The 23,938-nt window shown below is 38.7% G+C and overlaps 1 protein-coding gene across 1 annotated transcript in view; it reads left to right on the forward strand.

Annotated features, from left to right (window-relative positions):
- The window catches only part of MAP9 (microtubule associated protein 9), a 32,695-nt gene extending 24,525 nt beyond the window's left edge, over positions 1-8,170 (forward strand). The window contains exons 11-14 of the mRNA XM_060246610.1: positions 160-324; positions 954-1,099; positions 1,304-1,436; positions 7,944-8,170. Coding sequence (XP_060102593.1) covers positions 160-324; positions 954-1,099; positions 1,304-1,436; positions 7,944-8,066 — 567 coding nt within the window. The 3' untranslated portion in view covers positions 8,067-8,170. The remainder of the gene's footprint in view (positions 1-159; positions 325-953; positions 1,100-1,303; positions 1,437-7,943) is intronic.
- Positions 8,171-23,938: the final 15,768 nt, after the last annotated feature.

The raw sequence follows: 23,938 nt of genomic DNA on the forward strand, positions 1-23,938 counted from the left end.
TCGTGCAAAGTGTTGAATTTCATATTTTTGAGGCAGATTGTGGAAACTATCATTTCTCTTATTTGTTTGACTTCTGTCAAGCTTTTTTTTTTTTTCTCCCTGACACCAACTTTAGAAATGTTCAGTCTTTTTTTCACAGCATGTGTGTTTCTCTGGCAGAAACAGGCTGCTAAGAAAGAAGAAGCAACTGCATCCTTTGAAGCTTGGAAGGCTATGAAAGAAAAGGAAGCAAAGAAATTGGCTGAAAAAAAGAGACAAGAAGAAGAAAAGAAAAAGAAAGAAGCAGAACTAGTTGAAAAAAAAAAAGAAGAAGCACAAAAGGCAGTGAGAAATATTTATCTTTCCTGCATGAAACCTGGGGAAGGATCTTTACAAAGATATTACAACAAATATTCACTTATTTCTTTACATTTACTATCCCATTTAATGAGTGTAGAATTATTTAAATAAATTTATTTGTAAACCAATCATTTGAATAGCACACACTAACTTTCCTTTTGGGAATTCCCCACAGCAATATACAATGCTGATAATTTAAGCAATAATAATCTCAAAAATTGTAATGGCTATGAAGGAAAATGTACAACTAGTGGGAGTGCTATATCTTTAATAAGTATATTGATTACTAAAGCTGTAGTTGATTATTGAGTGTGGCCAATTTTAATCTGGGAGGCTGAGAATAGTTGGCATATTCTGGGGTGGGGTTAGACTACTCAGGTTCTGGTGTACAGGGAATTTTTAAAACTATGTCTTTTCCTTCTAACAAAAAACAGTTGTCAAATACTACATACATTATTTCACACCTATATTTCAATTACATGGGAATGTATTTAATTTCAGTCAGTTAACTGCTTGATAAACCAGTTTAAGACAGCTGATTAATCAGCTAGAAACTCTTTAGGTTTGGAATCCTGACACAATGGAATTCCTCATTGGCTTTCTGGATTTTTTAGGCTTTTGAGAAATGGAAAGAAAAGAAAGCTGAATACTTAAAACAGCAAACAAGAAGGGAGAAAAGAGTTGAATTGCTAAAAAAGAAGAAAGAAGAGGATGTTGTTGCAGAGAAAAAGAAAGATAGCAGGTCTGCTGTTGAAAAATGGTAAGTTGCATAGGATTGAATTTTATATATGTCTATGGATGCAGGCAGCCACTCAAACCAAGCAACTTTGAGAGCAGAAGTTAGTTAATTAATTTTTATTCATAGCTCTGTCAATCGATATCACAATTTTGCCAGTCCACTGCCTTTTATCAAAGTTTTACTGATTTGCTTCATATTTTAAAAGAATTTCTGTTGTGCTGTTAGGAATGAGAAAAAAGAAGACTTTATGAAGCAAAAAAAGAAAGAAAAAATCCAAGAAATAAAAAAGAAAGTAGAAGAACAATTTAAGAAGGAGGAAAAGGATAAAAAAGCTATAGAAGAATATGAAAAATGGCTGGTAAGCTTTGTTGTGGTGATATGCAAACACTGTTATGGCCAAAACAGTAACATTTTGTGTACAGACTTTCTCTGCATAAAAATGACTGTGAAGGCAGTATAATCTGATTTTAACAAGACATCAAGAAAACAATTGCCAGAAATACATACCAGTGCCTTGCATTAACCAGACATGTTCAACATACTTTCCAAAGTATGTTTCATCAAAATATGATCATTTGTACTAATTATATGGAAAAATAATGTTCTGCCAGATTTCCTGTAATAACAGAAAGCACAGGTCATAGGAATGTGCCCTCTATATTATTTTACTATAGTTTAGTGGCATGATGTTGCCTAGGAGAGAAAGGGCTGCACACAATAGCTACTATTAAACCATGCTTTTGCAACATGTGTCTCTTCCTTTTTCAGTCTACCTGAAAATGAGACAGATTTCTGGCAGATGAAAGAAATCTATTGATAATTTAGATAATCACCTACCTAACAAGGCCATGAAAACTGTTCATACATACCTATAGATGCTTCAGCTAGTATGATTCTGATTTTTAGGCTTTTTCACTCATTGTAGTTCTGTATATTTTTTAATACTTGGGAAGTCACCTATTTCTTTAGAGCAAGACAGATGCCTTATGCCACTTTGCCACTTTGTCTGCCAGTGCTTTGATACTGGCAGTCTGTCAGTAGAGTCTTTTCCCGATCACTTTCAGGAACAGCTGCTTCCGAAGGTCAGCAGCACAGCCCAGACCCAGCAAAAGCTAGCAGCAGCAGCAGCTGCAAAAGTGAGTGACTGTAGATACAAGATTACCACTTTTAAAGATGAAATTGCTATTAATGACAGTTTTTAGAATAGTTGTGTTTAATATTTATAGTTTGTGTGTATGAGAGAGAGAATTTTTTGGCACATGGAAATTTGAACATTCTTATTGAATAGTGGAAGTTGTTTAAGTCTACCTGCTACTCAGTGTTGTTGATGTGAATCAATATGTGAAATTCTGACATGCAAATAAAACTACTGGCTTGCATGACATGGCCATTGGATCATCTTTGGAGAAACAACAAAGTACATTTTGTGTTGTATCTGTTTTTTTAAAAAATTACTTCACAATCAAATTAATAAAACTGATGTATATTTTTATGTTGGCTTTTGAGGAGGGGGCTTTATAACAATGTAGCAGTCATCATCTTTACCTAACATACAGTGTTGAACTACATGGCATATTTATGAAATTTACCAGTAATTGTTCTTTGAGCAGTCATGTGTGCATTCACATGACCTGCCCACATCATCTGTGACAGATGCTTCTAACTTGCTGTGGCATACCTTGTAATTGGAAGGAACTCAGTCACAAAGCTCAGCTCCTCCTCTTCAGGCATGCATGGTTCAAAGTTGTACTTCTAAATCCTAACAGTAGACAGTTAGATCTGTGTCCAGTAGCACCTTAGAGGCCAACAGGAGTTTCAGCGTAGAAGCTTTTGAGAGTCAACGCTGCCTTCTTCATACAGCTTTTCCTCTCAAAAGCTTATACCCTGAAACACTTCTTGGTCTCTAAGGTGCTACTGGACTCGAATCTAACTGTTTTACTGCAGACCAATACAGCTTCCCTTTAAAAATAGCTGTAGGTTCTCTGTGCAGATCCAAAGCTTGTCAGTATGAATTTGAAGAACAGTTATATAGGTAAACAATCTATAATCTTAACAGTTATAGAAAAGCAATTCTATGTGTACTTTTCTACAAGCAAAATTTCTATATACCCAATACTAGAGAGAGAAAGCTGCAAACTGCTGTATTTTATAATGCCTTAATATGAAGTGAGCTCTGACTAATGGAAGCCTATGCTGGAATGAATTTTGTTAGTCGTTAAGGTACAACTGGACTTCTGTTTAAGTTCACTGCAACAAACCAGCATGGTTACCAATCTGGAATTAACTTATCCCAAGTATCTTAGTTGCCATCTGAGATGGACATTGAAAATAGAAAGCACCAGTTAAGATCCGTATTATCTGCTGTGACTGGCAGCAGCTTTCCAGGGTTTTAGGTAGAGGTCTTTCATATCACTTATGACCTGATCCATTTTTAACTGGAGATACCAGAAATTGGAACTTTCTGCATGCAACACAGATGCTGTACTACTAATTAGCAGTACTACTGAGTCATGGCATCTCCTCACTGTAGATTGTTAATTGTGAACAAAATTAGTCAAATTAAAACATATCCTTGGAAATACTAACATCAGCTTCAGCAAGGCATAGCAGTAGGCTGTATTTCCTCAGTTGTGGGTGCCTGGGTTTCTTTGAGAAGAGAGCTGGAGAAGGTTAACCATATCAGGTCAAGAGGAGAGCAGATTCAAGGTACTGACTTCTACTACCATGACACAGAGTGGTAAGCTGCAGTACTGCAGTCCAAGCTCTCCTCACAAGCTGAGTTCGATCCCTGCAGAAGCTGGGTTCAGGTAGCCAGTTCAAGGTTGACTCAGCCTTCCATCCTTCCAAGGTTGGTAAAATGAGTACCCAGCTTGCTGGGGGTAAAGTGCAGAAGACTGGGAAAGACAATGGCAAACCCTGTTAAAAAAGTCTGCCATGAAAATGTCCTGATGTGACATCACCCCATGGGTTGGTAATGGCTCTGTGCTTGCACAGGGACCTGCCTTTACAGCTTCATCCAGGTAGATCGGAATCAATAGAAGAAGGCAAACAGCAGTTCACAAGCAAAGAATGCCCTGTTGTATGGTCCTCACGTGAAGATGGCAGCAGATATGCATTTTGGACTGGTGTTTTATATATTTCTGAAGTGTACACTAGGATGATATTTATATCTAATGGTGAAGTCTGGCCCCCATCTGCAAATAACTAAATCCCTGGATCAGGGCCACACTGACACTGTACAGATTTTTCTGCAACTGGGGGACACCCCAGGTTTGTAGAATAATCTAGAATCCTTTAAAATTTAAATTTAAAAATTAAATTTGGGGGTTCTGAATCCCCCCAAAAACAAAAGCATTGACTGAGCATGTGCAGACAGTGTAAAAACTTACCTCTTCAACAGTGGCAGCTGGGAGTCTCACTGGACCTGGGAGCAGCATTGGTGGCAGCTAGGAGAGAGCTGTAGTAGGATCAGCTACAGAGACTGGAAGCAGTAGTGATGGGAGGGGGATGTCAAGAGCTCATGCCTCTTTACATTTTTAGAGCTGTCTTATACCCATGCCTCTTTACATTTTTTAAAAAAGAAAGGACTGAATTGTTCACAGAATTACCATGCCACCTTCCTCACCAGTCTCTTTGCTGCAAGCATCAGAGACAGAAGAGGCTGACCCACAGCTAGGTCCTCATATCTCCTCAATAAAAGTGGCTAGAAACGTTTTTTTTTTCAAATGAAAGATAGGAATGTAAGGAATCTGATTCACATATTGTTATGCAATTATATCAGTATAAAGGTATAGCAATATGTGTATTAAGTTTTCTGACCAGACTATTGCCATTTTTTTTATTTTAAAAAGCCAGTGGCACAGGGAGGAAATGGCATCTGTGGCAGCCAGCCTTCATAGGAGTTCAGGAGCCTGCCTGCCAGTTTTTGGCTATGGAGCAGGAACTGCTATCTCTGATGCCAGTGGTGGGCAGAAGCCTCCAGAAAAGGTGATGCCAGAATGATTCTTCTCAGGCTGGGTTTTTCTTCTTCCCTGCCTTCTCTCTTACTCCTGCTAAGCAATGTTCCCTCAAAGCTGTGGAGTATTGTGAGCAAAAATTCTACTCTGTGAGCTACAGAATAAATTACTTTGCTCTGGGGCCTTTTTTTCTGAGCGAGGACAAAAATGTGTGAGCTGGAGGCTGAAAAACTGTGAGCTAGCTCACACTAACTCAGCTTAGAGGGAACACTGCTGCTGAGTTTCATGAGGAATGACCAAAAAACAAAGGCCCTAAATTTTTGGGACTCCATAAATATCCCAAATCAGTAACAACACCCTGGAAAAGTCAGGATAACAAAAATAAGTGTGCTTCCTGAAATCCAAATCCATAATTGATACAAATTTTTTTATAGTGTACGCAACAAATTCTCTTAAAGAGCATTACACTCATTGCAACAGAGAAAACATTTCGGGAGTTACTTTTAGTGCTCCCCCAATCTCCTTTTTTTTCTATTGGAAAAATTGAGGGATAGGTATCTTGGGAGGGGACTTTTTTTCTCCTGGGTTTTTGCATCTTTTCCTGTTGGGATCCTCAGTACACTGCATTTATGGTGGGTTCAGCTCTTAGTTTTCACAGCAAGGTAGGCCCTTTCATTAGTGTGTTGTACATCATGCCTCATGTACAGATCAACCTGGTGTGTTTAAGTTCATTGGGGAAATTTGTATCTTTAAGGTCAGTATGTCAGGAGTATATTGATCAAGTATTTGTTGAGCATTGCATATTTTTAAATTGGTATATAGCTTTATATAACGTTAAAATCACTGACAGGAGACTGCATTTTTCTGGTGAGTAATATTCAAGCTTTTCACAGATAGAGTTAAAGCTCATATTCTGTGTTTTCAGCATAAGTCTAAAATCACTGGAGAGCCAGTTTGGTGTACTCGTTAAGTGCGCAGACTCCTGTCCTGGAGAACTGGATTTAATTCCCCACTCTTCCACATGTAGCTGCGGGAGTGGCCTTGGGTCAGTCATAACTCTCTCAGAGCTCTTCCGCTCAAGAGCAGTTCTTGGAGAGCTCTGTCAGCCCCACCTACCTCACAGGGGAGGGAACGGAGACTAAAAGCGCTCTGAGACTCCTTTGGGTAGTGAAGGGCAGGATATAAATCCAATCTCCTCTTCTTCTTCTCCATTATATGGCAGTTGCTGGTAGAGTAGGAAATAATATATGAAGAAAAATTGATTGGTTATCAAACCTTCAAATACATGTTGTATTATAAGCAGTCTACAAAACTGTAGCTGATGCGCCTTCTTTTTTAAAAAAAATCTGATCTTGAGCAAATGAGATCACAGTTCTGCAGTAACGTTTGCTGTAACAAACCATTGGTGCAATTGCCTATACACTTCCTTAGCAGCACATTTTGTTAAGCTTAGTGGGGCTGCTTCTGAAGAAAAAATAAACCAAACTGGTATTTAGGTCTTATTTTTCATTTTCCATCTTCTACAAAGTTTAAACTACGTATATCACATTTGCCATGTTGAATTAAACCGTTTTATGGAAGTCTATTGGCTTACTATTCCTGAAAGAGGAAAGGAGTAATTCTCTCCTTATGAGAACTGTTCAGGCTTGGAGGCATAAATAGGTCTTATATTAATGCTATTTTACATAAACTTGTATTAGTATGGTAGTATTATTCTTAAAACTGCTTCTTGTAAAATGCTGTATAGTTTCCAAATTTTAATTTAGAGCAGTGTGTCATCTAAAAGGTTCTTGCTCGGTGAATTTATAAAAATAATTACTATTTTTCAATCAAATCATGTTGATCATGAAATCATCTCTCTGAGGTTTCCCAGGAGAAACCATATTTTATTATAAGTAAATATATACTGTCTGTGAAACACTGTGACTTTATAAATGTAAGATCTTGGAAAGAACTAACTTCACACCTTACTCCTTGGCTAAAAAATCCCAGTATCCTTAGCATATAGTCTGCATATCCTTAACATACAGTCCTCTCCCATCCAAATAGTTTGCTTCTAGGAGGCAGCCTTTGTTCGTAACAGGAAGAGACTATTGATTTCATTTGTGACTTCAGAGTTTAACTGAGGTTGAGTTCCAAATCATCCCTTCTCTAAGCCTTATGTCCTTGTAGAGTTGAAGGTCTATATGCCATTCCTGATTTTTATGCCTTTTGAACAGTCAGGAGAGTTAGATAGGCTAAAAAATTACAGTAGCCTTCAGGGTGATATATCTTATAATAGACACCAAAGGTGCATTGAAGAAATCTTTGCTGTAGGGTTTTTGTTTGGAAGTATTTGAAGTATTGCAGAGAGTAGCAAAATACATTTTTGTAAGGCAGCGGTCTTTATAGAGAAATAGTAGCAGTTGATATTTATTAAATGTAGAATCTTGACCATTTTTAAATGGTCATATTTCTCTACCCAATACGAGTGTTCAAATATCTATTATGAGTGCAAGCTCATAAGGGCTGAACTAGTGATTTAATGAGAGAATTTAAGGCAAAGGTTAATTAATCATAAATCAAAAGTAGTCACTGCAAGCATTCTGTTTAGCTCTCGTTATTCTAATTGCCTGGTGCTGTTATTTAAAGATATAAATGTGTCATTAGGAGCTTATGGCACTGTCAGCATAATGTAAAGAGAACATTTAGTTGAAATCGATTGTTGCAGGCTAGTTTCACAACAGTATAACCCACAGTAACTGAACATGGAAGACTGCCATAGATAGATGAACGCTGAGATAAGTTGACAAAAAGAAACATCTTGCATTCCTATGATGTTGTAAATGTAACTAAGGGTGTCTTATATAACATAGATTAACTTTTATGGAAAGGATCATTTACACACAATTATTTTTTTTTATCAAAAGGAAAAAAAAGAGCTGCAGGAAAGGATCCAGAAAAAGCAAAAGAAGCTCCAAGTTATCCTTGAGGATGAAACACTCCCTCCATGGAGTCCACCGGGCAACCCTGTGTCTTCAAGAAGCTACTGAGATGCCCATTATCATGAGGAGAGTTTCAGAATTGTTTCATCATCATTACTGCATAACATCTGCTTTTAATGTGAATTTAAAATGGTTCTTGCATCCTTTCTTTAAAGTAATGATTTGACTTTCTATGAGAACGACATACATCTAAATAAGGAGAGCATGAGAATGTACAGCCAGTTGTATTGACATTCACTCCATAGCTTGGTAGCCTTTGACATGCCATCTGCAGCACTTTGACATGCCAACTGAGGCACTTCTGATCACTATTTCCCACAGTGACACCTGCCCCAGGTTACAAAAAAGTGGTCAATGCCTGTGGTTGGCAGGTGATTTCCACATTGAACTAGCCACTAGGGATGGGCATGAAGCAGCTTTTTTTGGCCAGTTTGTGGTTTGTGAACTCAGATTCATGCAGGTCAGCCATCATGAACTTTCCATGTACTTTCAAGCAGTACTGGTTTGTGCCAGTACATGAATGGATTCATTTCTAGACAGTTTCTACTTAATCTAAATGTTTCCCAAACTTCATAGCAATGAGGGGGAGGGGGGTTAGAACTTGGAGGACATGTAGAGGAATATCAAGGGGAAGTGCCCTGTGACTTTGATGTTTCTAGCTTTTATAGGATTTGTCTTATGCTCTCTTGAACTTCCTGAAGCTGCACCTGTCATTTCCATGGAAAGCATTTTCCTGGGCTCACCACCTTCTTTGGGGAGCTGTAACTCAGAACCTATAAATCAGTCCTCACAAAACTTGGAGGGCAAGTAGAGGAGAGTCAGCCAGAGATCTCCTGAGAGTTTAGTGTCTAGCCCATGGAGGGGAGGGGTAGGAGGGTTCTCCTGTATCACAAATCTCATGAATTGTGCTGATTCATTTGGTGGCTAAAAGTTGTGATGGTTCATGGTTCGTGAACTGGGCATGTCACAAACCATCCCACATTTTCCCCATTCATGCCCGTTCCTACTAGCCACCACCAGAGGGATGGATTTTGACGTCCACTGCCTCACCCTAAAGCCTGGTGGAACAGCTCCTTTTTTTACAGGCCCTGCAGAATTGTAAGCGATCCTGCAGGGCCCTGATCTCTTTTGGGAGCTTATTCCACCAGGTTGGGTCCAGGCCGAAAAAGCCCTGGTCCTGGTTGAAACTAGGTGTACATCTTTTGGGCCAAGGACTGCCGGTAGGTGTTGTTGGTCTAGTGAACGTGAGGCCCATTGGGGCACATACGAGGTGAGACGATCCCGCAGATACGTTGGTTCCTGGATGCTAAGGGCCTTAAAGGTTAAAATGAGCACCTTGAAATGGATCCTGAGCCACTGGCAACAGAGACAGTGTCAGCAGCTCCATGAAAAACATTTATTCTTCCAAAAGTGCCACATTTATTCATCCAAGAGGCTGTTTTTCTCTCCATTTTTATTGTGGATATAGGTACACAGCAGCTGTGATCATAGATGTGGTTGTCGATTTATTTTTGCTATTTTCCCATCCAGGGAGGGAGGGTGAATGGATTCTTCTGACAAGCACAATTTACATTGAGGAAATTATTTTGGCTTATTGTGAAAAGGTTTTTTTTTTTAAGATTGGATTTTTCTGTTCCTATCTGGATTTTATTTTCTTTTAAAAAAGCAATTAGGAATTAGAACACTTGGATTGGTCCTTATATCTTGGAGAGTGGAGTGATTTCAGATGCCAAATGATAGTAACACACATTGGTAATGAGACAGGAGAACTAGCTCTCAATTCAGTCCTGGAGGAGGCATTGTCTTTAGTTTCATGATCAGTTGCAATTCAGCAGTCTCTCTAATCTCTCTTTGTAAGAGCACTGCTACTCTTAAATCAGTAACTTAATGTTATGGTTTCTAATGTTAGACATGTCCATTTATTCTTTGCATCTTTCTGAACTGAATCTTCCTGGATGGAATTGAGATCTATTTTTCCTGTCTCATTACCAGTGCTGGTATCTTCACTCCTATTACCCCTCTGTGATTCACACCTGACCCAATCAAGCCTGCTGTTGTCATTCACCTGCTACTGCTATTCAGCATCTGAAATCACCTTTATAAAGTTTATGTCTCTGGTACCTTGTGTTATGGCCTGGCCCAATGAACTTACACTTAAGTCAGATCCGTCCCTCATAACGAATGAGTTTGATGCCTCTGCTTTAAAAGATTCACCTTTTTCTATGTGGGCTCACACATGGATATTTTGTTACATATTTTCAAACATAAATGAAGTCCTTTCTTAGTTCAGTATGGGTGCAATCCTATGAACATTTTTCCTAGGCATAAACTCCAATGAACAAAAATGCGACTTCCGAATAGACTTGCTTAGAATTGTTCCCATAATGGAGTCCAACAGGTGGATTCATTGACCAGTTACAACAATAGATATTTCATTGCAAGCAAGGACTAACTTGCTTACAGATTCTGATCTAAATTGTTTCTTTACCAACATTACTGCAGATTAAATGAAGGTGTATTTTGAATCTGACATAATTTCTGCATATAATTAGAATCTACTGAATCATAAATATGATAAGCAATTTGAGAGACATTGTTCTTCCTGTCCTTTGATTTTAATTGTAGACCGTATTTAATTTGTACACAATTATGGTAACTGCATAGATGCCATTGTTTCCAAAATCAATTCAAAAACGCTTTAAATTTTGTTAGGTTTTGCAGGTTTTAAGTACATGCAGATAAACATTCACACAAAAGAAGCAACTTCATGGTAGAAGTGAATTCACTGTGTTGTTGACAGATATACTGATTTCCCTTAAGGATTGAGCACAAGGAAACCAGTTCCAGCTACTGCAGCAGGGCTATCTTGCACAGGGCTGATTGTCCAGCAGCCAGTGTTGCACTACGGTGATTTCCCTGAACAGTGTTTAAGACATTTTACAAATGGATTCTGCTTGAAGAAAAACCAAGTGCCAAATGAAGTGATAAATCCATGAACATGTATGTAACACAATCCATTTAAAAAACATTGGAAACTACCCTGGGTAGAGGAGAGGTAGGGCTAGAATTGCAGAGCTGTACATCTTTACTGTGTTCAGCTGGCACTTCAGCAAAACTTGCAGAACCAGTGATGACAGGAGAAAACACACTTCTCTCACCTGTAGAAAAGACTGCAGTGACTGCTATTTATAACACATGAACACATATATGAACGTATGAAGCTGCCTTATACTGAATCAGACCTTTGGTCCATCAAAGTCAGTATTCTCAGACTGACAGTGGCTCTCCAGGGTCTCAAGCTGAGGTTTTTCACACCTATTTGCCTGGACCCTTTTTTGGAAATGCCAGGGATTAAACCTGGGACCTTCTGCTTCCCAAGCAGATGCTCTACCACTGAGCCACCGTCCCTCCCCATAAACACACGTTTTAAAACTGAAAGAGTGAAATGCTTTGGAATCACTGTTCATCCTCCTGCAATAATCTAAATCTTTTGTGTGTCCACTGTGAAAATTGTCATATTCTATACAGAGAAAACATTGCTGTTATAGTACCAGTAATGCAACTGTTGTATTGAAAAGAGGGGTACTGGATTTTCAGCATAGGTTTGTCGCTGTCCATGTCCCAGACTTGTAGACTTGAAACCATTGGAGACTGTCAGTGATGTTGCATACAAGATAGTAAAGTTGGGATATGAACAAATCTCTTTGAAGAAACATCTTGGTGAAATGCGTTAAACCTCACATCGACAAATCACTGCATGGATCATTTCTGTCAGGAAAAATCCTGATATTCTTTTTCAATGTGGAATATTATACTTTATCACAACTTCTATAGAATCTCATCTTGATTAAAGGTTTTGATGCCTTTGTGAAGAATTGGGACTTAGAAGGATAAAGAAACCTCTATATTTTGAATGAGCTTTGGTATCCAATAGGATTCTAATATTTTGTACTGTTGGGATTGTGAATGTGAATTCATGAATGTGATTGGTCTATTTCTCTTAAAAAGTGACTTGATTGTTTAAAAAGTGATAATTGTTTAAATGCTTTTTTCCCCTTGTAATTTTATTACGGTGCATTGTTTTGACTCTCTGGCTTGCACTCCTATATTGTTAGTCTCTTTAGTTCCAGCCAGCTCCCTTGGCTCTTGCCCTCTGCTTGTAGTGAGGATACACAGAGACCAGCTGTAACTACAGTTCTAGCCCACTCAGGAGCTCCCTGGGCTGTTTGGTTTTGTTTAGTTTGGTTTGGTTTAGCTGGCAGAAGGGGAGGCTTTTTCTTGATCTTTTTGCCTGTCAGGTCTATTGGAGGTGAGAAGGAAGCAGATGGGGATTGCAAAGGGAAGGAAGGACAGTTTTGTTCATCCCTTGTCCCTCACCCCTCTATGTACTACAAGTCTCCACGTGTTATTTTAAATATGCGTGTATTGCAGAGGCCAGTAATGGTTATGATTTTGCTGGTGCTGGCAGAAAGGAAGTTTATTTAGTCATACAAACAAAAAGGAGTCAGTAAAAATAAATGGGCAATGAATTAAAACTTATTTTGGAGTCTTTCCCAGCTTTTAGCAAATGGAAACACTTCAAAAACTTTTTTTGTTACACCAGACTTAGCAATATGTATATGTTTGTTAGAGATCTTAGCAGACATTGGTATGTTGTTTTTCTAATACTGTAAAGAATTAAATTCTCTTTTGACTAAGGAAACTATTTTAGGGACAATGTATAAAATTCTTTTGAGGTTGTTTTGGCAAAATCCAAATAGAAACTGTAATATACTTTCCATCACAACTCTTCTGGCAGTTACTTATGATAGCAAACTATTAACATTCGTCCTTTCTTCTTTTGACTTTGGTGGTAGTGAGCTTTTAAAACAGTTAAAAACTAAACCAAGCAGTATTTTTTGTTTCTCTGTTTTCTAGATACTGGTTGTTACTAATGCAGACTTTTCTCTATCACTGTGAAATACTGAATGTGGTTTTCCTTGCAGAGAGAATGAATCTTAAACACTGCACTTACAATTATATGTACAGTCTTTTACTTACGTTTAAACTTTTCTAGCACATGTAAGGTTGAAATCATTTGTATGAACCCAGCTAAACTGTCAGCCCAAACTGCCAAGCATAAAAAGATAAGCTATGCACAAATAATTGTTTAACTGAAATTAAAGGCCTGTTTGAATGAGACAAATTTACCACACAGAAGGCACTTTGGGGCAGGAAAATGTATGCTGGTGATGGAAAAATTGTCCTGCACAACTAATCATTTTTATTTAATTAAAGTGTCCTGTCATCACAAGCATGCAACCTGCATGTTTTTCCTACATCAAAGCTATTAAATACTGGGTTCAAGACGCATTGCCGTGAAACCGCTCTGCTTTATTTAGTGAAATCAGCAACAAGATTAGCTCCCAGAGCCTGCTTGTATACATGCAAAGGGCCCCACCCTAAACCCATCGACTCTTAACTATAGGTACAGTTACTGATCCGTTGACTCCTGACTGGCCACCTCCCAGAGTCCAGGTGACTATTGTTCTGGAGCCTCAAGCTCAGCAAAGTCTCTGGTTGCACAACCCTGAACATTCCAATACCAGTACATAACAAAAGTAGTCAACAGTCATTTCTAGCTAATAGTTTTATCTAAATATATGCTTTGGTTTGTGCACAGTTTATAATGATTGGAATAAAAATTATTCATGCCTTAATATAGAATGAAAAACTGATAGGAACCCTGACCAGAGAGTACTATTTTACTATTGAAGTAAAATAGAGTATTATGGAGGGAGAAGGATGAAGAAGTTAACTTTATTGTTAGTTTTGATAAAGCTTGTTTATGAGTCAAGAATAGGGTGCTCATGGATTAATTGGTAGAAGAAAGATGTAGCAGAGATAGGCCTATGTTTGTTAAGGAAAGGTGGTTTCTGTTGCTTTTCCTGCCAATTATGCTGAACTTTTTTATTGTAGGTTAAACTAAAAACGATTAAGAGAAGTCTAGGTTAAATTCTGGGAAAATGCAGTATTTCCACGTTTTCCAGTTTTGTGTATTGTTCAGAGATGATTCCAAATGTAGACTTCTTTCATATGTGAACAATCCTTGTGCTGCCATGTACTCTCCTCCCCCTACCATTATGCACTGCAAGTCCTTCAGTATCCTCAGTTTTAGTGTGTAAACTAAAACTAGGATGGGCATGAACTGAATTACAAACTGAAATTAATCATGAACTGGGCCTGGCTCGTGGTTCAAAAGACCTCAGTTTGTGTCATCCTAGGTGGTTCATGTTGGCAGATCTCTTTAAATCTCTTTAAATGCCTTCTTGCAAAAAAAATGTAAAGGGAACCCTTTAATTCCATCTCAGTTCACTTGTGAGTCAGCTGAGAAGGCATTTAAGTTCACTTGCAATTCAGCAGCGTGGCTTGCAAAAGCCATTTAAAGCTGGGTGGATTTGCTGGATAAATTTACCACTTCCTGGTGAATTCGCTGCTTGGACTTTACTCCCACACAGTGCCCGATTGCAAAAGCCATTTAAAGGGTGTTCTCTTTAAATGGCTTTTGGAAGATCTCTCCCCCCCTTCCCTGCCTTTTATTCTGCTGGCATCAGGGAGCTGCCATAAGTAGAAAGGAGAGAGGGAAAATCCATGAATCTCACAAACCTGAACTGGTTCACGAAGCAAGGGAGATTCATCCTGGTTTGTGGCTTGTGGGACCTCATGAATTGTGACAAACCTCCATTTTACCAGCTCCCTAGTATAAACCCCAGTTTGCTGTTACATCCCAAATGACAAATCATTTGTGCTTCATCCGGTTTGTAATCCTAGTTTGGAGAGGAAGCATATACTATTGTTTTGTATTTTATTAAGTAAGGCATTTTAGGATTTAAAAAATAACAATGGAAGATAATAGTCTGAGAAATGTCAAGGGAATAATAACTACACCTATATGGCTTATATTCTTGTCATTCTGTGCAAGCATAAAACTGCCGGTAGAATGTAAAACTATTAATCTTACAACAAACCTGTATGGTGCATTATATTTATTTCAATGAAATGTATCTCTTTAAGTGGATGTTGTGTGAATATATTTATGACAGAGGGGAGATTTTGTATGTATTAAACTCTTATTTTGGTATAAGGAAGTACTGGCTTCCATTAATCCTGCATATTGAACTCTAAGATTTGCTGTCAGCCTTGGTCTACATACAGCACAACAATATAAAATTCTGATGTGACAGAATGGGCTGTATCACTTGAGTATGTGGGAGCATGGGACAGCTTTTTAACATTCTCCCATGTAAAATCCCTGTACAGTTTTTAAAAGCATATTTGGGATAAATGTTATATCCTTGTCTTTTGCTTGGGATGCTTGTTTTCTCCTTGAAGGGAATTATTAATGTAGAGGAACTTTGACAAATATAACTGTTCATCTGCAGTCTGAAGTGGTACAGTCCATTCTACCACCTCAGCTATTCTGCCATCTCATATAAGAGACTCCATTTTTTGAACTGTGTATTTCTAGTCATGCTGACAATACAAAACTGTAAGTGTTTCAATGTTGTATTAGAATGTAATTAAGGAAAATCCAATCAGAACATACTTTGTTAACCCCAACAGGATAGCTAGGTCTTTTTTAATGTAGAAAACCAGAGAATGCATGTAGCAGTCTCAGCTCCCCTGTTTACCGCCTTACCTTACCGCTCTTGGATGTTTGGTCATATTTGCCCCCAACCTCCCATGTATTGCTTTTAGAAGAAGGCAGTTTTCTCCTAGCTCCCTGAAAATTGGGAGGGGAAGTCCATGGATAAGGGGTACAATCCTGCAAATTTTATCCCAATGGATTAAGAAAATTAAACAAGGAGAGTAGCATCCCAAACAATAACCACCCCAAAATTAATGCTGTAATGATATTAAACAATTTCTATGCATGATATGCATCTATTTTGAGATTATATGGTAGCGCTTTTCCTTGTTGCCAGCAAGACTGTATGTACAAAAGGACTGTATTACCACAGAAATTAAAAGAAAACATTACTTGAGGAAGCGGACGTGAGGCAGCCCTTTTCTTTCATCTAATGAAAACAATGCAAAATGTCTTCTGACAGGCCTGCAGAAGGACTGTTCGCTGGCTTGAAATCTACAGTGCAGATTAGTAGGGCCATCTTGCTCATAAATCTGTTTTCAAAGAGTAAAAGAAAAGCCACATTTTTACTAATTCCAGTTAGAAGGGTGATGAGCAGCCTGAATAGCCTGATCATCTCTGCATGTTTGCTCAAGAATAAATCCAACAGAATTCAGTAAGGTTTATTCCCATGCAGTTTTGTATATGAACACACTCTTTGGGCTGTTTAAAATGTTGATTCCACTGGGACAGATGCTTTTATCATACCCCCCCCATAAAATACTGGAATGGAGGCTCTTATGCAAAGAAGGGCACTTTGCAAATGACTGAGTAGTTGTAGCCCACTTCAGAATAACAGCACTAGATAATGACATTTTATAGATGCAGTGTGAAACCTCAAGCAGAGCATGTAGCATTTCAAAGAATAAAGCTGTGAACAGATAGCACCAAGGAAACTGCAGGTAGAAACATCATGATTAATAGTGTTGTGCTAAACGTGTGTGAGGCAATGTCTGGTACAAGGAAAAGACAAGAATAGACTTGAAATCTTGCAAGGAAAGAAACCCAACTATGCTACTTTGGCATAGGGGTCAAAGTGACCCAGTTTTACAGCAAAAAGTAATGGAAACCTAATTGCACTTTCAATCATGGCACTAGCTACTAAGAAAAAAAAATCAGGCCTCAAGAATAACTTTCTTCATCAATGCAGGAGAAAAAAGAGTAAAATTTGGAATTGGAGTCAAAAATACCCCTCATTGGAAACATCAAACCCCCATAAAAACGTAAATGGGGTCAAATTGACCCCCCCCCCATTTTTGAAAGCATAAGACACAGCTAGGAATCTGTAAAACTATTTATTTTTAATAAAGCAGTCATTTTAACTGTTAATGATACTTAAACAATGTAATAATAGTGCAGTGCAGAACAACAGGTAACAAAAAAATCTTCCAAAATTGCAATACAATTCAATTGAGCTTCGATAGAGCACAACAAAGGGAAACAATCAGCTCATTGGACAGATGGCTATGAGCAGGGGTCATTTTGTAGAAAAATAGGTGGTGGAGCTCATCCAGGGATTGTTATGTAGCTGCACCTACTATTCATTGGACAAGGTGGGAAGGAGGAGGTGGATCTGCCAGAAAGGTTCAGGGGCTGTGCTCCTGTAAGCTCCCACTGAATCTGAGGCCTGACTATGAGTCAGCTGAATGGCTCTTTCAAGTCTGGAAAATGTGAGGTTCAAAGGATGCCTGCAGAGCAAACATGTCCAGGCAGGGCGACAGAATGACTCCATTTTCTAAAATTGCAATATAGTTCAATTTGAGCTTTTCCATGTGACTATGGACATAATGGAAGCTTTGACAGAGCACAAACAGAGCTTTTACCTGCTCCTACTATATACACAATCATTCAAGTTGCAAACACTGGTTTCCCTGGGGGTAATTTCAACCCCCCAATTCCAAAAGTGGTGTAAAGCCCCGAAGCCAAAAGTGTGATACTGTTTCCACAACAAATATCTATAGATATAAATGGAGAGAGATTTTAGTTTCCACTATTTCCACTACCACCTTATATAAAGTGGAGATAATAGGTCCATGTTTTTATACATGGAAACACTGCTAAAATCATTTCTCAATATTTGTTGGACTCACTAGAAAACTCAAATATGATTATGCATAGTACTTTCAGAATGACCCTCCTTACACTTTTGATAAACCTCAAACTTAAAAAAGAAAGGCAGTGGAGACAGAAGAGAGGGAGTTCAGGGCACTGCAGTTCATTGGGAAGAAAGCCTATCTGTAAAAAACTTTAAATGTGTTAACTAATATTTTCCCATGACTTCTGGGATCAAAAGAACCCCAATTTATTGGGACACACTTAAAACTTTTATTCAGATTCCATTTTTAATTACTGTATGTAGTTGTTAGAATGGCCCTCTTGGAGCAACTTTAATATTTTTAAATAAAAATTTGATAGTCAGCAAGAGCAATATCCTCAGAGGTAGTTTGCTATTCCCTGCCTCTTTGTAGCAGCCCTGGTATTCCTGTTAGACTCCCATCCAAATACTAAGGGCAAGATCTAAGATTGTGCTAGCCTGGCTGACCAGATCAGGGCAAAGTTGGTTAAACCCTAATTAAAAGTTAGCAGGAATAGTATGTGTCAGGTGTAGGGGTGTGCATCTGGTAAACATTAATTTGGGGGAAAGCTGAAATATGCCCTTTTCAGCATTTTTAGGCTTTTAAAAAGACGAATCAGATTCTCTGATCTGATTTAGCAGCCGAATTAGAGAATTCTGGGGAAAAGCCTAAAAAGTTCAGTTCCCCCCACCCTCAGGAATCAGGAGAATGGTGTGGGAAGGGAAGGTTGAAGAGGTGGGTGGGAGGGGGAGAACGATTGTCAATCTTATAGGGCCTGCAGCATCATGTGTCTTCCTGTGGTCTGTTTCCAAGTGATGGCTTTAAGACAAATTAACAACAAACATCCATTCCTCTCCCTTTAGGGGGAATCTTTCCTCCTTCTTTTGTCCCTACAATTAGAATCCATTGAGGTTAGAATCCCTCAAGGCTTGAACAAAGACCAGTCATCACTTAGCCATCACCAGTTAATAATTGTTTTGAGCTCAATCGGGGCAATGGGTGGGGGGAGGGATTGCAGCAATGTTGCTATTTATTATTTTACTGTAAATAAGAATAAATGCTCTAGAATAGTTAATATTTATAATTTCACAATGGATTAGCAAAGGAATGGACTTCTGAAATAAGGCAATAGCTAAAAACCAGGCTAGTACGTATCATGCCTCTTTGTGTTTCCTTAATTACACAGTATAGCTAAATTGATTTCCTTTGCAAGGGTGTTGTTACTGGCTGGGCTGCTAGCAGCCAGCAGGAAGGGGGGAGGGAGAGATAGGCAATCTGGCCATTTAAATGTGATGGCTGGAACTCCCTTTGGAGTTCAATTATGCTTGTCACAACCTTGCTTTTGGCTCCACCCCCAAAGTCCCCAGATATTTCTTGAATTTGAGTTGGCAACCCTAATAAAAGATGTTGGTCAACTTAGTGACAGGAAAATAAAACTTTGTCTGCAGCTGTTTCCTGCAAATAGATATGTTGAATGCTTTGGGGGACCAGTGAGATCTCCTTATGAGCACCCATGGCATTGAACCACTATCTTCAGCAATACTCTGCACCCATAAGCTCCATTTCCAGAATGAAGTTGGCCAGTAGTTGTTTTCATAAGCTCAGTAGCTGAAACTGTTTGTTCTTACCTTTCCTTTTTAATGACTCAAAACTTCACCTCTCTACAGTGCCTGACAATTACTGACACAATCATCATATCCTTTGTTTTAAAAAAATCATGCAAATTGGGGGAGGGGTTAACCTGTGCAGTTTTCCTAAACATCATTTTGTTTTTCAAAACCATAGCAGCTACATCAAACATATTCTTGAAGTGGAACAATGAAGCTTTCAGGTGAATTTTAAATCCACCCCCCCCCCCAAAAAAAAAATCTGGAACTAAGTTACATTCAGTTTTAGCAAGATACTTTGGGTTTAGAACTCTTCTGAAAATGATGTTGAAGCCTCTCTTATACAAATCCATGGGGTGAACTGGAATAGCACTAAACTGTGATTTGTATTGTTTGCTGAAGGTTATCAATGGTGGTAACTTAGAACAAACCCTTTGAATCTTTTTTTATAAAATAGTGGATTTCTTTTGTGATTCAGAGATCACACACACCAAGCAGGGTGTTGGGCTTCTGTTTCATAAATATCAGCTCTCACTCCCCTACTCCAACAAATACACATGCCAAACTACTTTTGTAACTAATGAGAACTTTATGTACATTTTGCAAAGTCATGTGCAGCCTGGTGGTCCAAATAAAAAAAAGGCCTAATGAGTGGGTGCCCACTCATTGTGCACACTTAAACTGCCCTCTAGTCTGCATAGCAGTCATTCCAGTCAAGAGGTAAATAATAAATAAGAAAGTAAGAATTGAAAATTAGGTTTTCTCCTGTTCCCTCAATTATAAGGAACAATCCTCTAGCAACCAGCCAGAAATTGATTGTGTCACTGGGAAACTGACTAGTTGGCAACCTTGAAAGCAAAGTACCAATCATGTTGATGATAGTTTAACCAGGTCTGCACAGCTTGTGGCTGACTAAGCTAAATGCATTCATAAATTGAACCACTACCTTCAGCAATACTCTGCACCCATAAGCTCCATTTCCTGCTGGGGCTCTGGAAAACCTCGCTAGTATGTTTCATGTGGTTTGGTGAATCGCAGGTTGTATAGGATTGGTTTACCATTTTCTGCTTCAGAGCAGAAAATTCACTGATTCCTAAGAATCTTTCCTACTGCATTGATTTTCAAAATTGTAATTCGCTTTTCAATCCAGGTAAGTCACATATATAATCAGAATTTAAAGCACAATCAAATAAACACATTAAATGAAATAAAAGAGAGGCACAAAACAAAACAAAAATCATAGTAAGCACACGGCAATTTTGTTAGCAATCAGATTATCAGAGGCCTAGAGGAATACATGAATTATTTACTGTCTTTCACGATTATTGCCATTGGGTCTGCTGGGGAAGAATGTTCCATGATTATAAGGCTAATTCCCATGACAGCTGTCTTCTGTACTTTCCATTTTTTACAGACATCATACCCTACATAGAAAGGATACTAAGAAGGATTCCCATTCTCATCTCAAATGGCCTGGGGGTGGATACCTTACTCCAGGGGTGGCCAACGGTAGCTCTCCAAATGTTTTTTTTGCCTACAACTCCCATCAGCCCCAGCCAGCATGGCCAATGGCTGGGGCTGATGGGAGTTGTAGGCAAAAAACATTTGGAGAGCTACCGTTGGACACCCCTATGTTACTCTGACTTGTACTGAAATACTTGCATTTATGATTGCTTATTTTTAGTAGAGAAACTGATCAATCAATTTTGTTGCATCTATGCAATTAGTGATGTAATATTAATCCTCTTTAATAAACAACTATTTTGTTTCATTTATGCAATTAGTGATGTAATATTAATCCTCTTTAGTAAACAACAGATGGCCCCTGTGGAAATTTAAAAAGTCTGTACATTGAGGGCAGCCAGGACTAGGATAGAAGTTGCAGCAAGCCTGGTGGTAAGTTTGAGGATAACCCTCTTGCCAATGAAGACATCACAAAAAAGAGGTGCTTAGCAGTGTATTGGATTACAGTTCCAATCTTCAGTTAGCTATGAAGCTCAGTGGATGACCTTCAGATAGTCATTGTGTCAGCCTAACCTGCCTTACAGGACTGCTGTAAAGGTAAAAGGGAAACATGCATACCATCTTCAGCTCACTGAAAGAAAAATGGGGTAAAAATGTAACTGATAGACATAGATATTAAAGAAAATGGCCACCAACCATATCAGTCCAGGTTCATCTCTACTCATTTCCCAAGAATATGTTATTCTCTTGACTATTATCGTCTCATTCATTCAAAAGCAAGTCAAAGACCCAGTAAATTGGTCAAATCCAAGTTTTGCAATGCACTAGAGAACTCCCAGTGATAGCAGGAAGAAACCTAACAAAAGTTCAAAGTTCAGCTGAATCTCCACCTTTCAAAAAATATGGCCTACTGATCTTGAGCTTCCTTTCCCTCACATAAAGTTGTAAGGAATTTAAAAGGGCAACAGTCTTGTATGGAGGCACACATCCTGGTGCCTTCAGGCTGAATCCTCTGTCTTCTCCAACGGGCATTTAGCTGAACAAAATAAACCTTCTGGTTGGGACTGGACAGAATCAGTCTTCTCTCCCAAGAGATCTGAGGGGCTATTCTCAGGTTATTGTGTATGTGAAATTGACAGTGTAGTCTATATCCTTGATATGTTAGAAAGACAACACAATTACAATCCTTGCCCTCAAAATTATGATCTTTGCATTTTTTTTTACAGTTTACACCTTGTTGCTGTTTTATTGATGAGGATTTTTTAAAAAAAACCTGATTTTGTAATCATCCCAAACAAAACTTGACAAATGAGAGACAATAGGACATGCATTAAAGGTGAGAATTAACAAGTCATGAGTCTGCATTCAATTTTGTGGACCTTAAACATTAGCAGGAAAATATATTGCAGCACACACTTTGAGATGGTCAAGGGATGGTTTCCAAAAATAGGGAAATTGGGAGCTTGTGTGAATGTAGTGAGGAAAAAGCCTGAGAGGTCTGATAGAAAGAAGAGCTAATGACAAAGCAGAGAGAGAACCAGCGGGATGCAAGAAAGATAAAGACAACAGGTTCAGAGTCTTGTAGGCTATTCTGAGAGAGATTGCCTGGATCTACACTTGCCAGACCTCCCAGAGGAGGCAGGAGTCCCCAACCACAGCCCCTGCCCCTGCAGCCCCAATCAGTTGGCCAGCAAGAGGAACTACCAGTAGAAGGAAGGCCTAAGCCACAATGCCAGTATCACACAGGAAGTGTCATCATCATGCCAGCGACTTCTAGGTGACCTTCTGGTATTTGGACAAAAACTCTATGGTAGAAGCTTTTTTACCATAGAGTTTTTGTCCAAATACCAGAGCATTAACTAGAAGTTGCTGGATGGTGACATCACTTCCTGTGTGATGCCAGCAATGTAGACTAGGCCTTTCTCTTTCTGCTGGCAATTCCCCCATTCACTACCAGTTACCAGGAAGCACCTGGCAATCTTGCTTGGGTCACAATTCATATTTGTAGAAAATTCCACATAATTTGTCCTCAAATAGATTTTGTTACCTGCTGCCTTAGCTCCAGGATTTGCATTTTAGTTCTCTTTTGTTCTGCAAGACAGATTCTGGAATCAAGTTGTGAAACACTTTAGTTATGCTATGCAAAATGTGATGTGAGTCCATCAGTGCCTACATAATTGATCAGAAGGTGGTTTGTATACATGCAGTAGTTTCATGGGAATTATTTCTGAGCAGTTATATGATGGCCCCAAACTGAACATTTATATAATGTTTTGATTTTTTTTAAGGCAAAAGAAGTCATGGCCAGTGTTCCCTCTAAGCTGAGTTAGCATGGGCTAGCTCACAGATTTTTAGCCTCCAGCTCACACATTTTTGTCTTAGCTCAGGAAGGATGACTCTAGGGCACACTAATTTATTCAGTAGCTCACAACTTTAAGGCCAGCAGCTCACAACTATAATACCAGTAGCTCACAAAGTAGATATTTTGCTCACAAGACTCTACAGCTTAGAAAGAACATTGGTCATGGCTACCAGTAGATTTTTCTCACACTTTTTTTTTCAGTGCCGACTGTTTTGTTTTTTTAAATAACAGCACTCATCCATATTTGATTTATTTTCTTCCAAGCCTGTGCAGCATTTTTAAGAACTAAGAAGCACTGCCAAGTTAAATCACATTTATCAAAGAGCCATGAATTTTGTATAAGCATGATGCTACATGTTTTATGCTTGCGAGGGAAGGCCGCATGCTAAAAATAAACACAAACCCCTCCCCCCAAAAAACACTAGTTTTCCCATATCCTCCTTTAGTCACCATGCTGTATATCATTTTCTTGACACATGCAATCTACAGTAAGTATCAGTGGAGCTGTGAGGGGATGAGAACATATTTCTAAGTATATAGGACTACAGAATGTCTTTTAAAGCTAGAAAAGGCTCAGAATAGTTCCTTAATGTTCCCAGTATTTCTTGGTGGAGAAAATTTGATCTCTCTGATCAAACTAGGGTTGCCAATCTGTTGGTCACTCCATTATTCTCTATGGAGACTGATTCCCACATAGGGTATAATGGATAATTTATCTGCGGGTATCTGGGGCTCGGGGAGCGGCT

Source organism: Heteronotia binoei, chromosome 9 (assembly GCF_032191835.1).
Source record: "Heteronotia binoei isolate CCM8104 ecotype False Entrance Well chromosome 9, APGP_CSIRO_Hbin_v1, whole genome shotgun sequence".
In the NCBI taxonomy this organism is placed as follows: domain Eukaryota; kingdom Metazoa; phylum Chordata; class Lepidosauria; order Squamata; family Gekkonidae; genus Heteronotia; species Heteronotia binoei.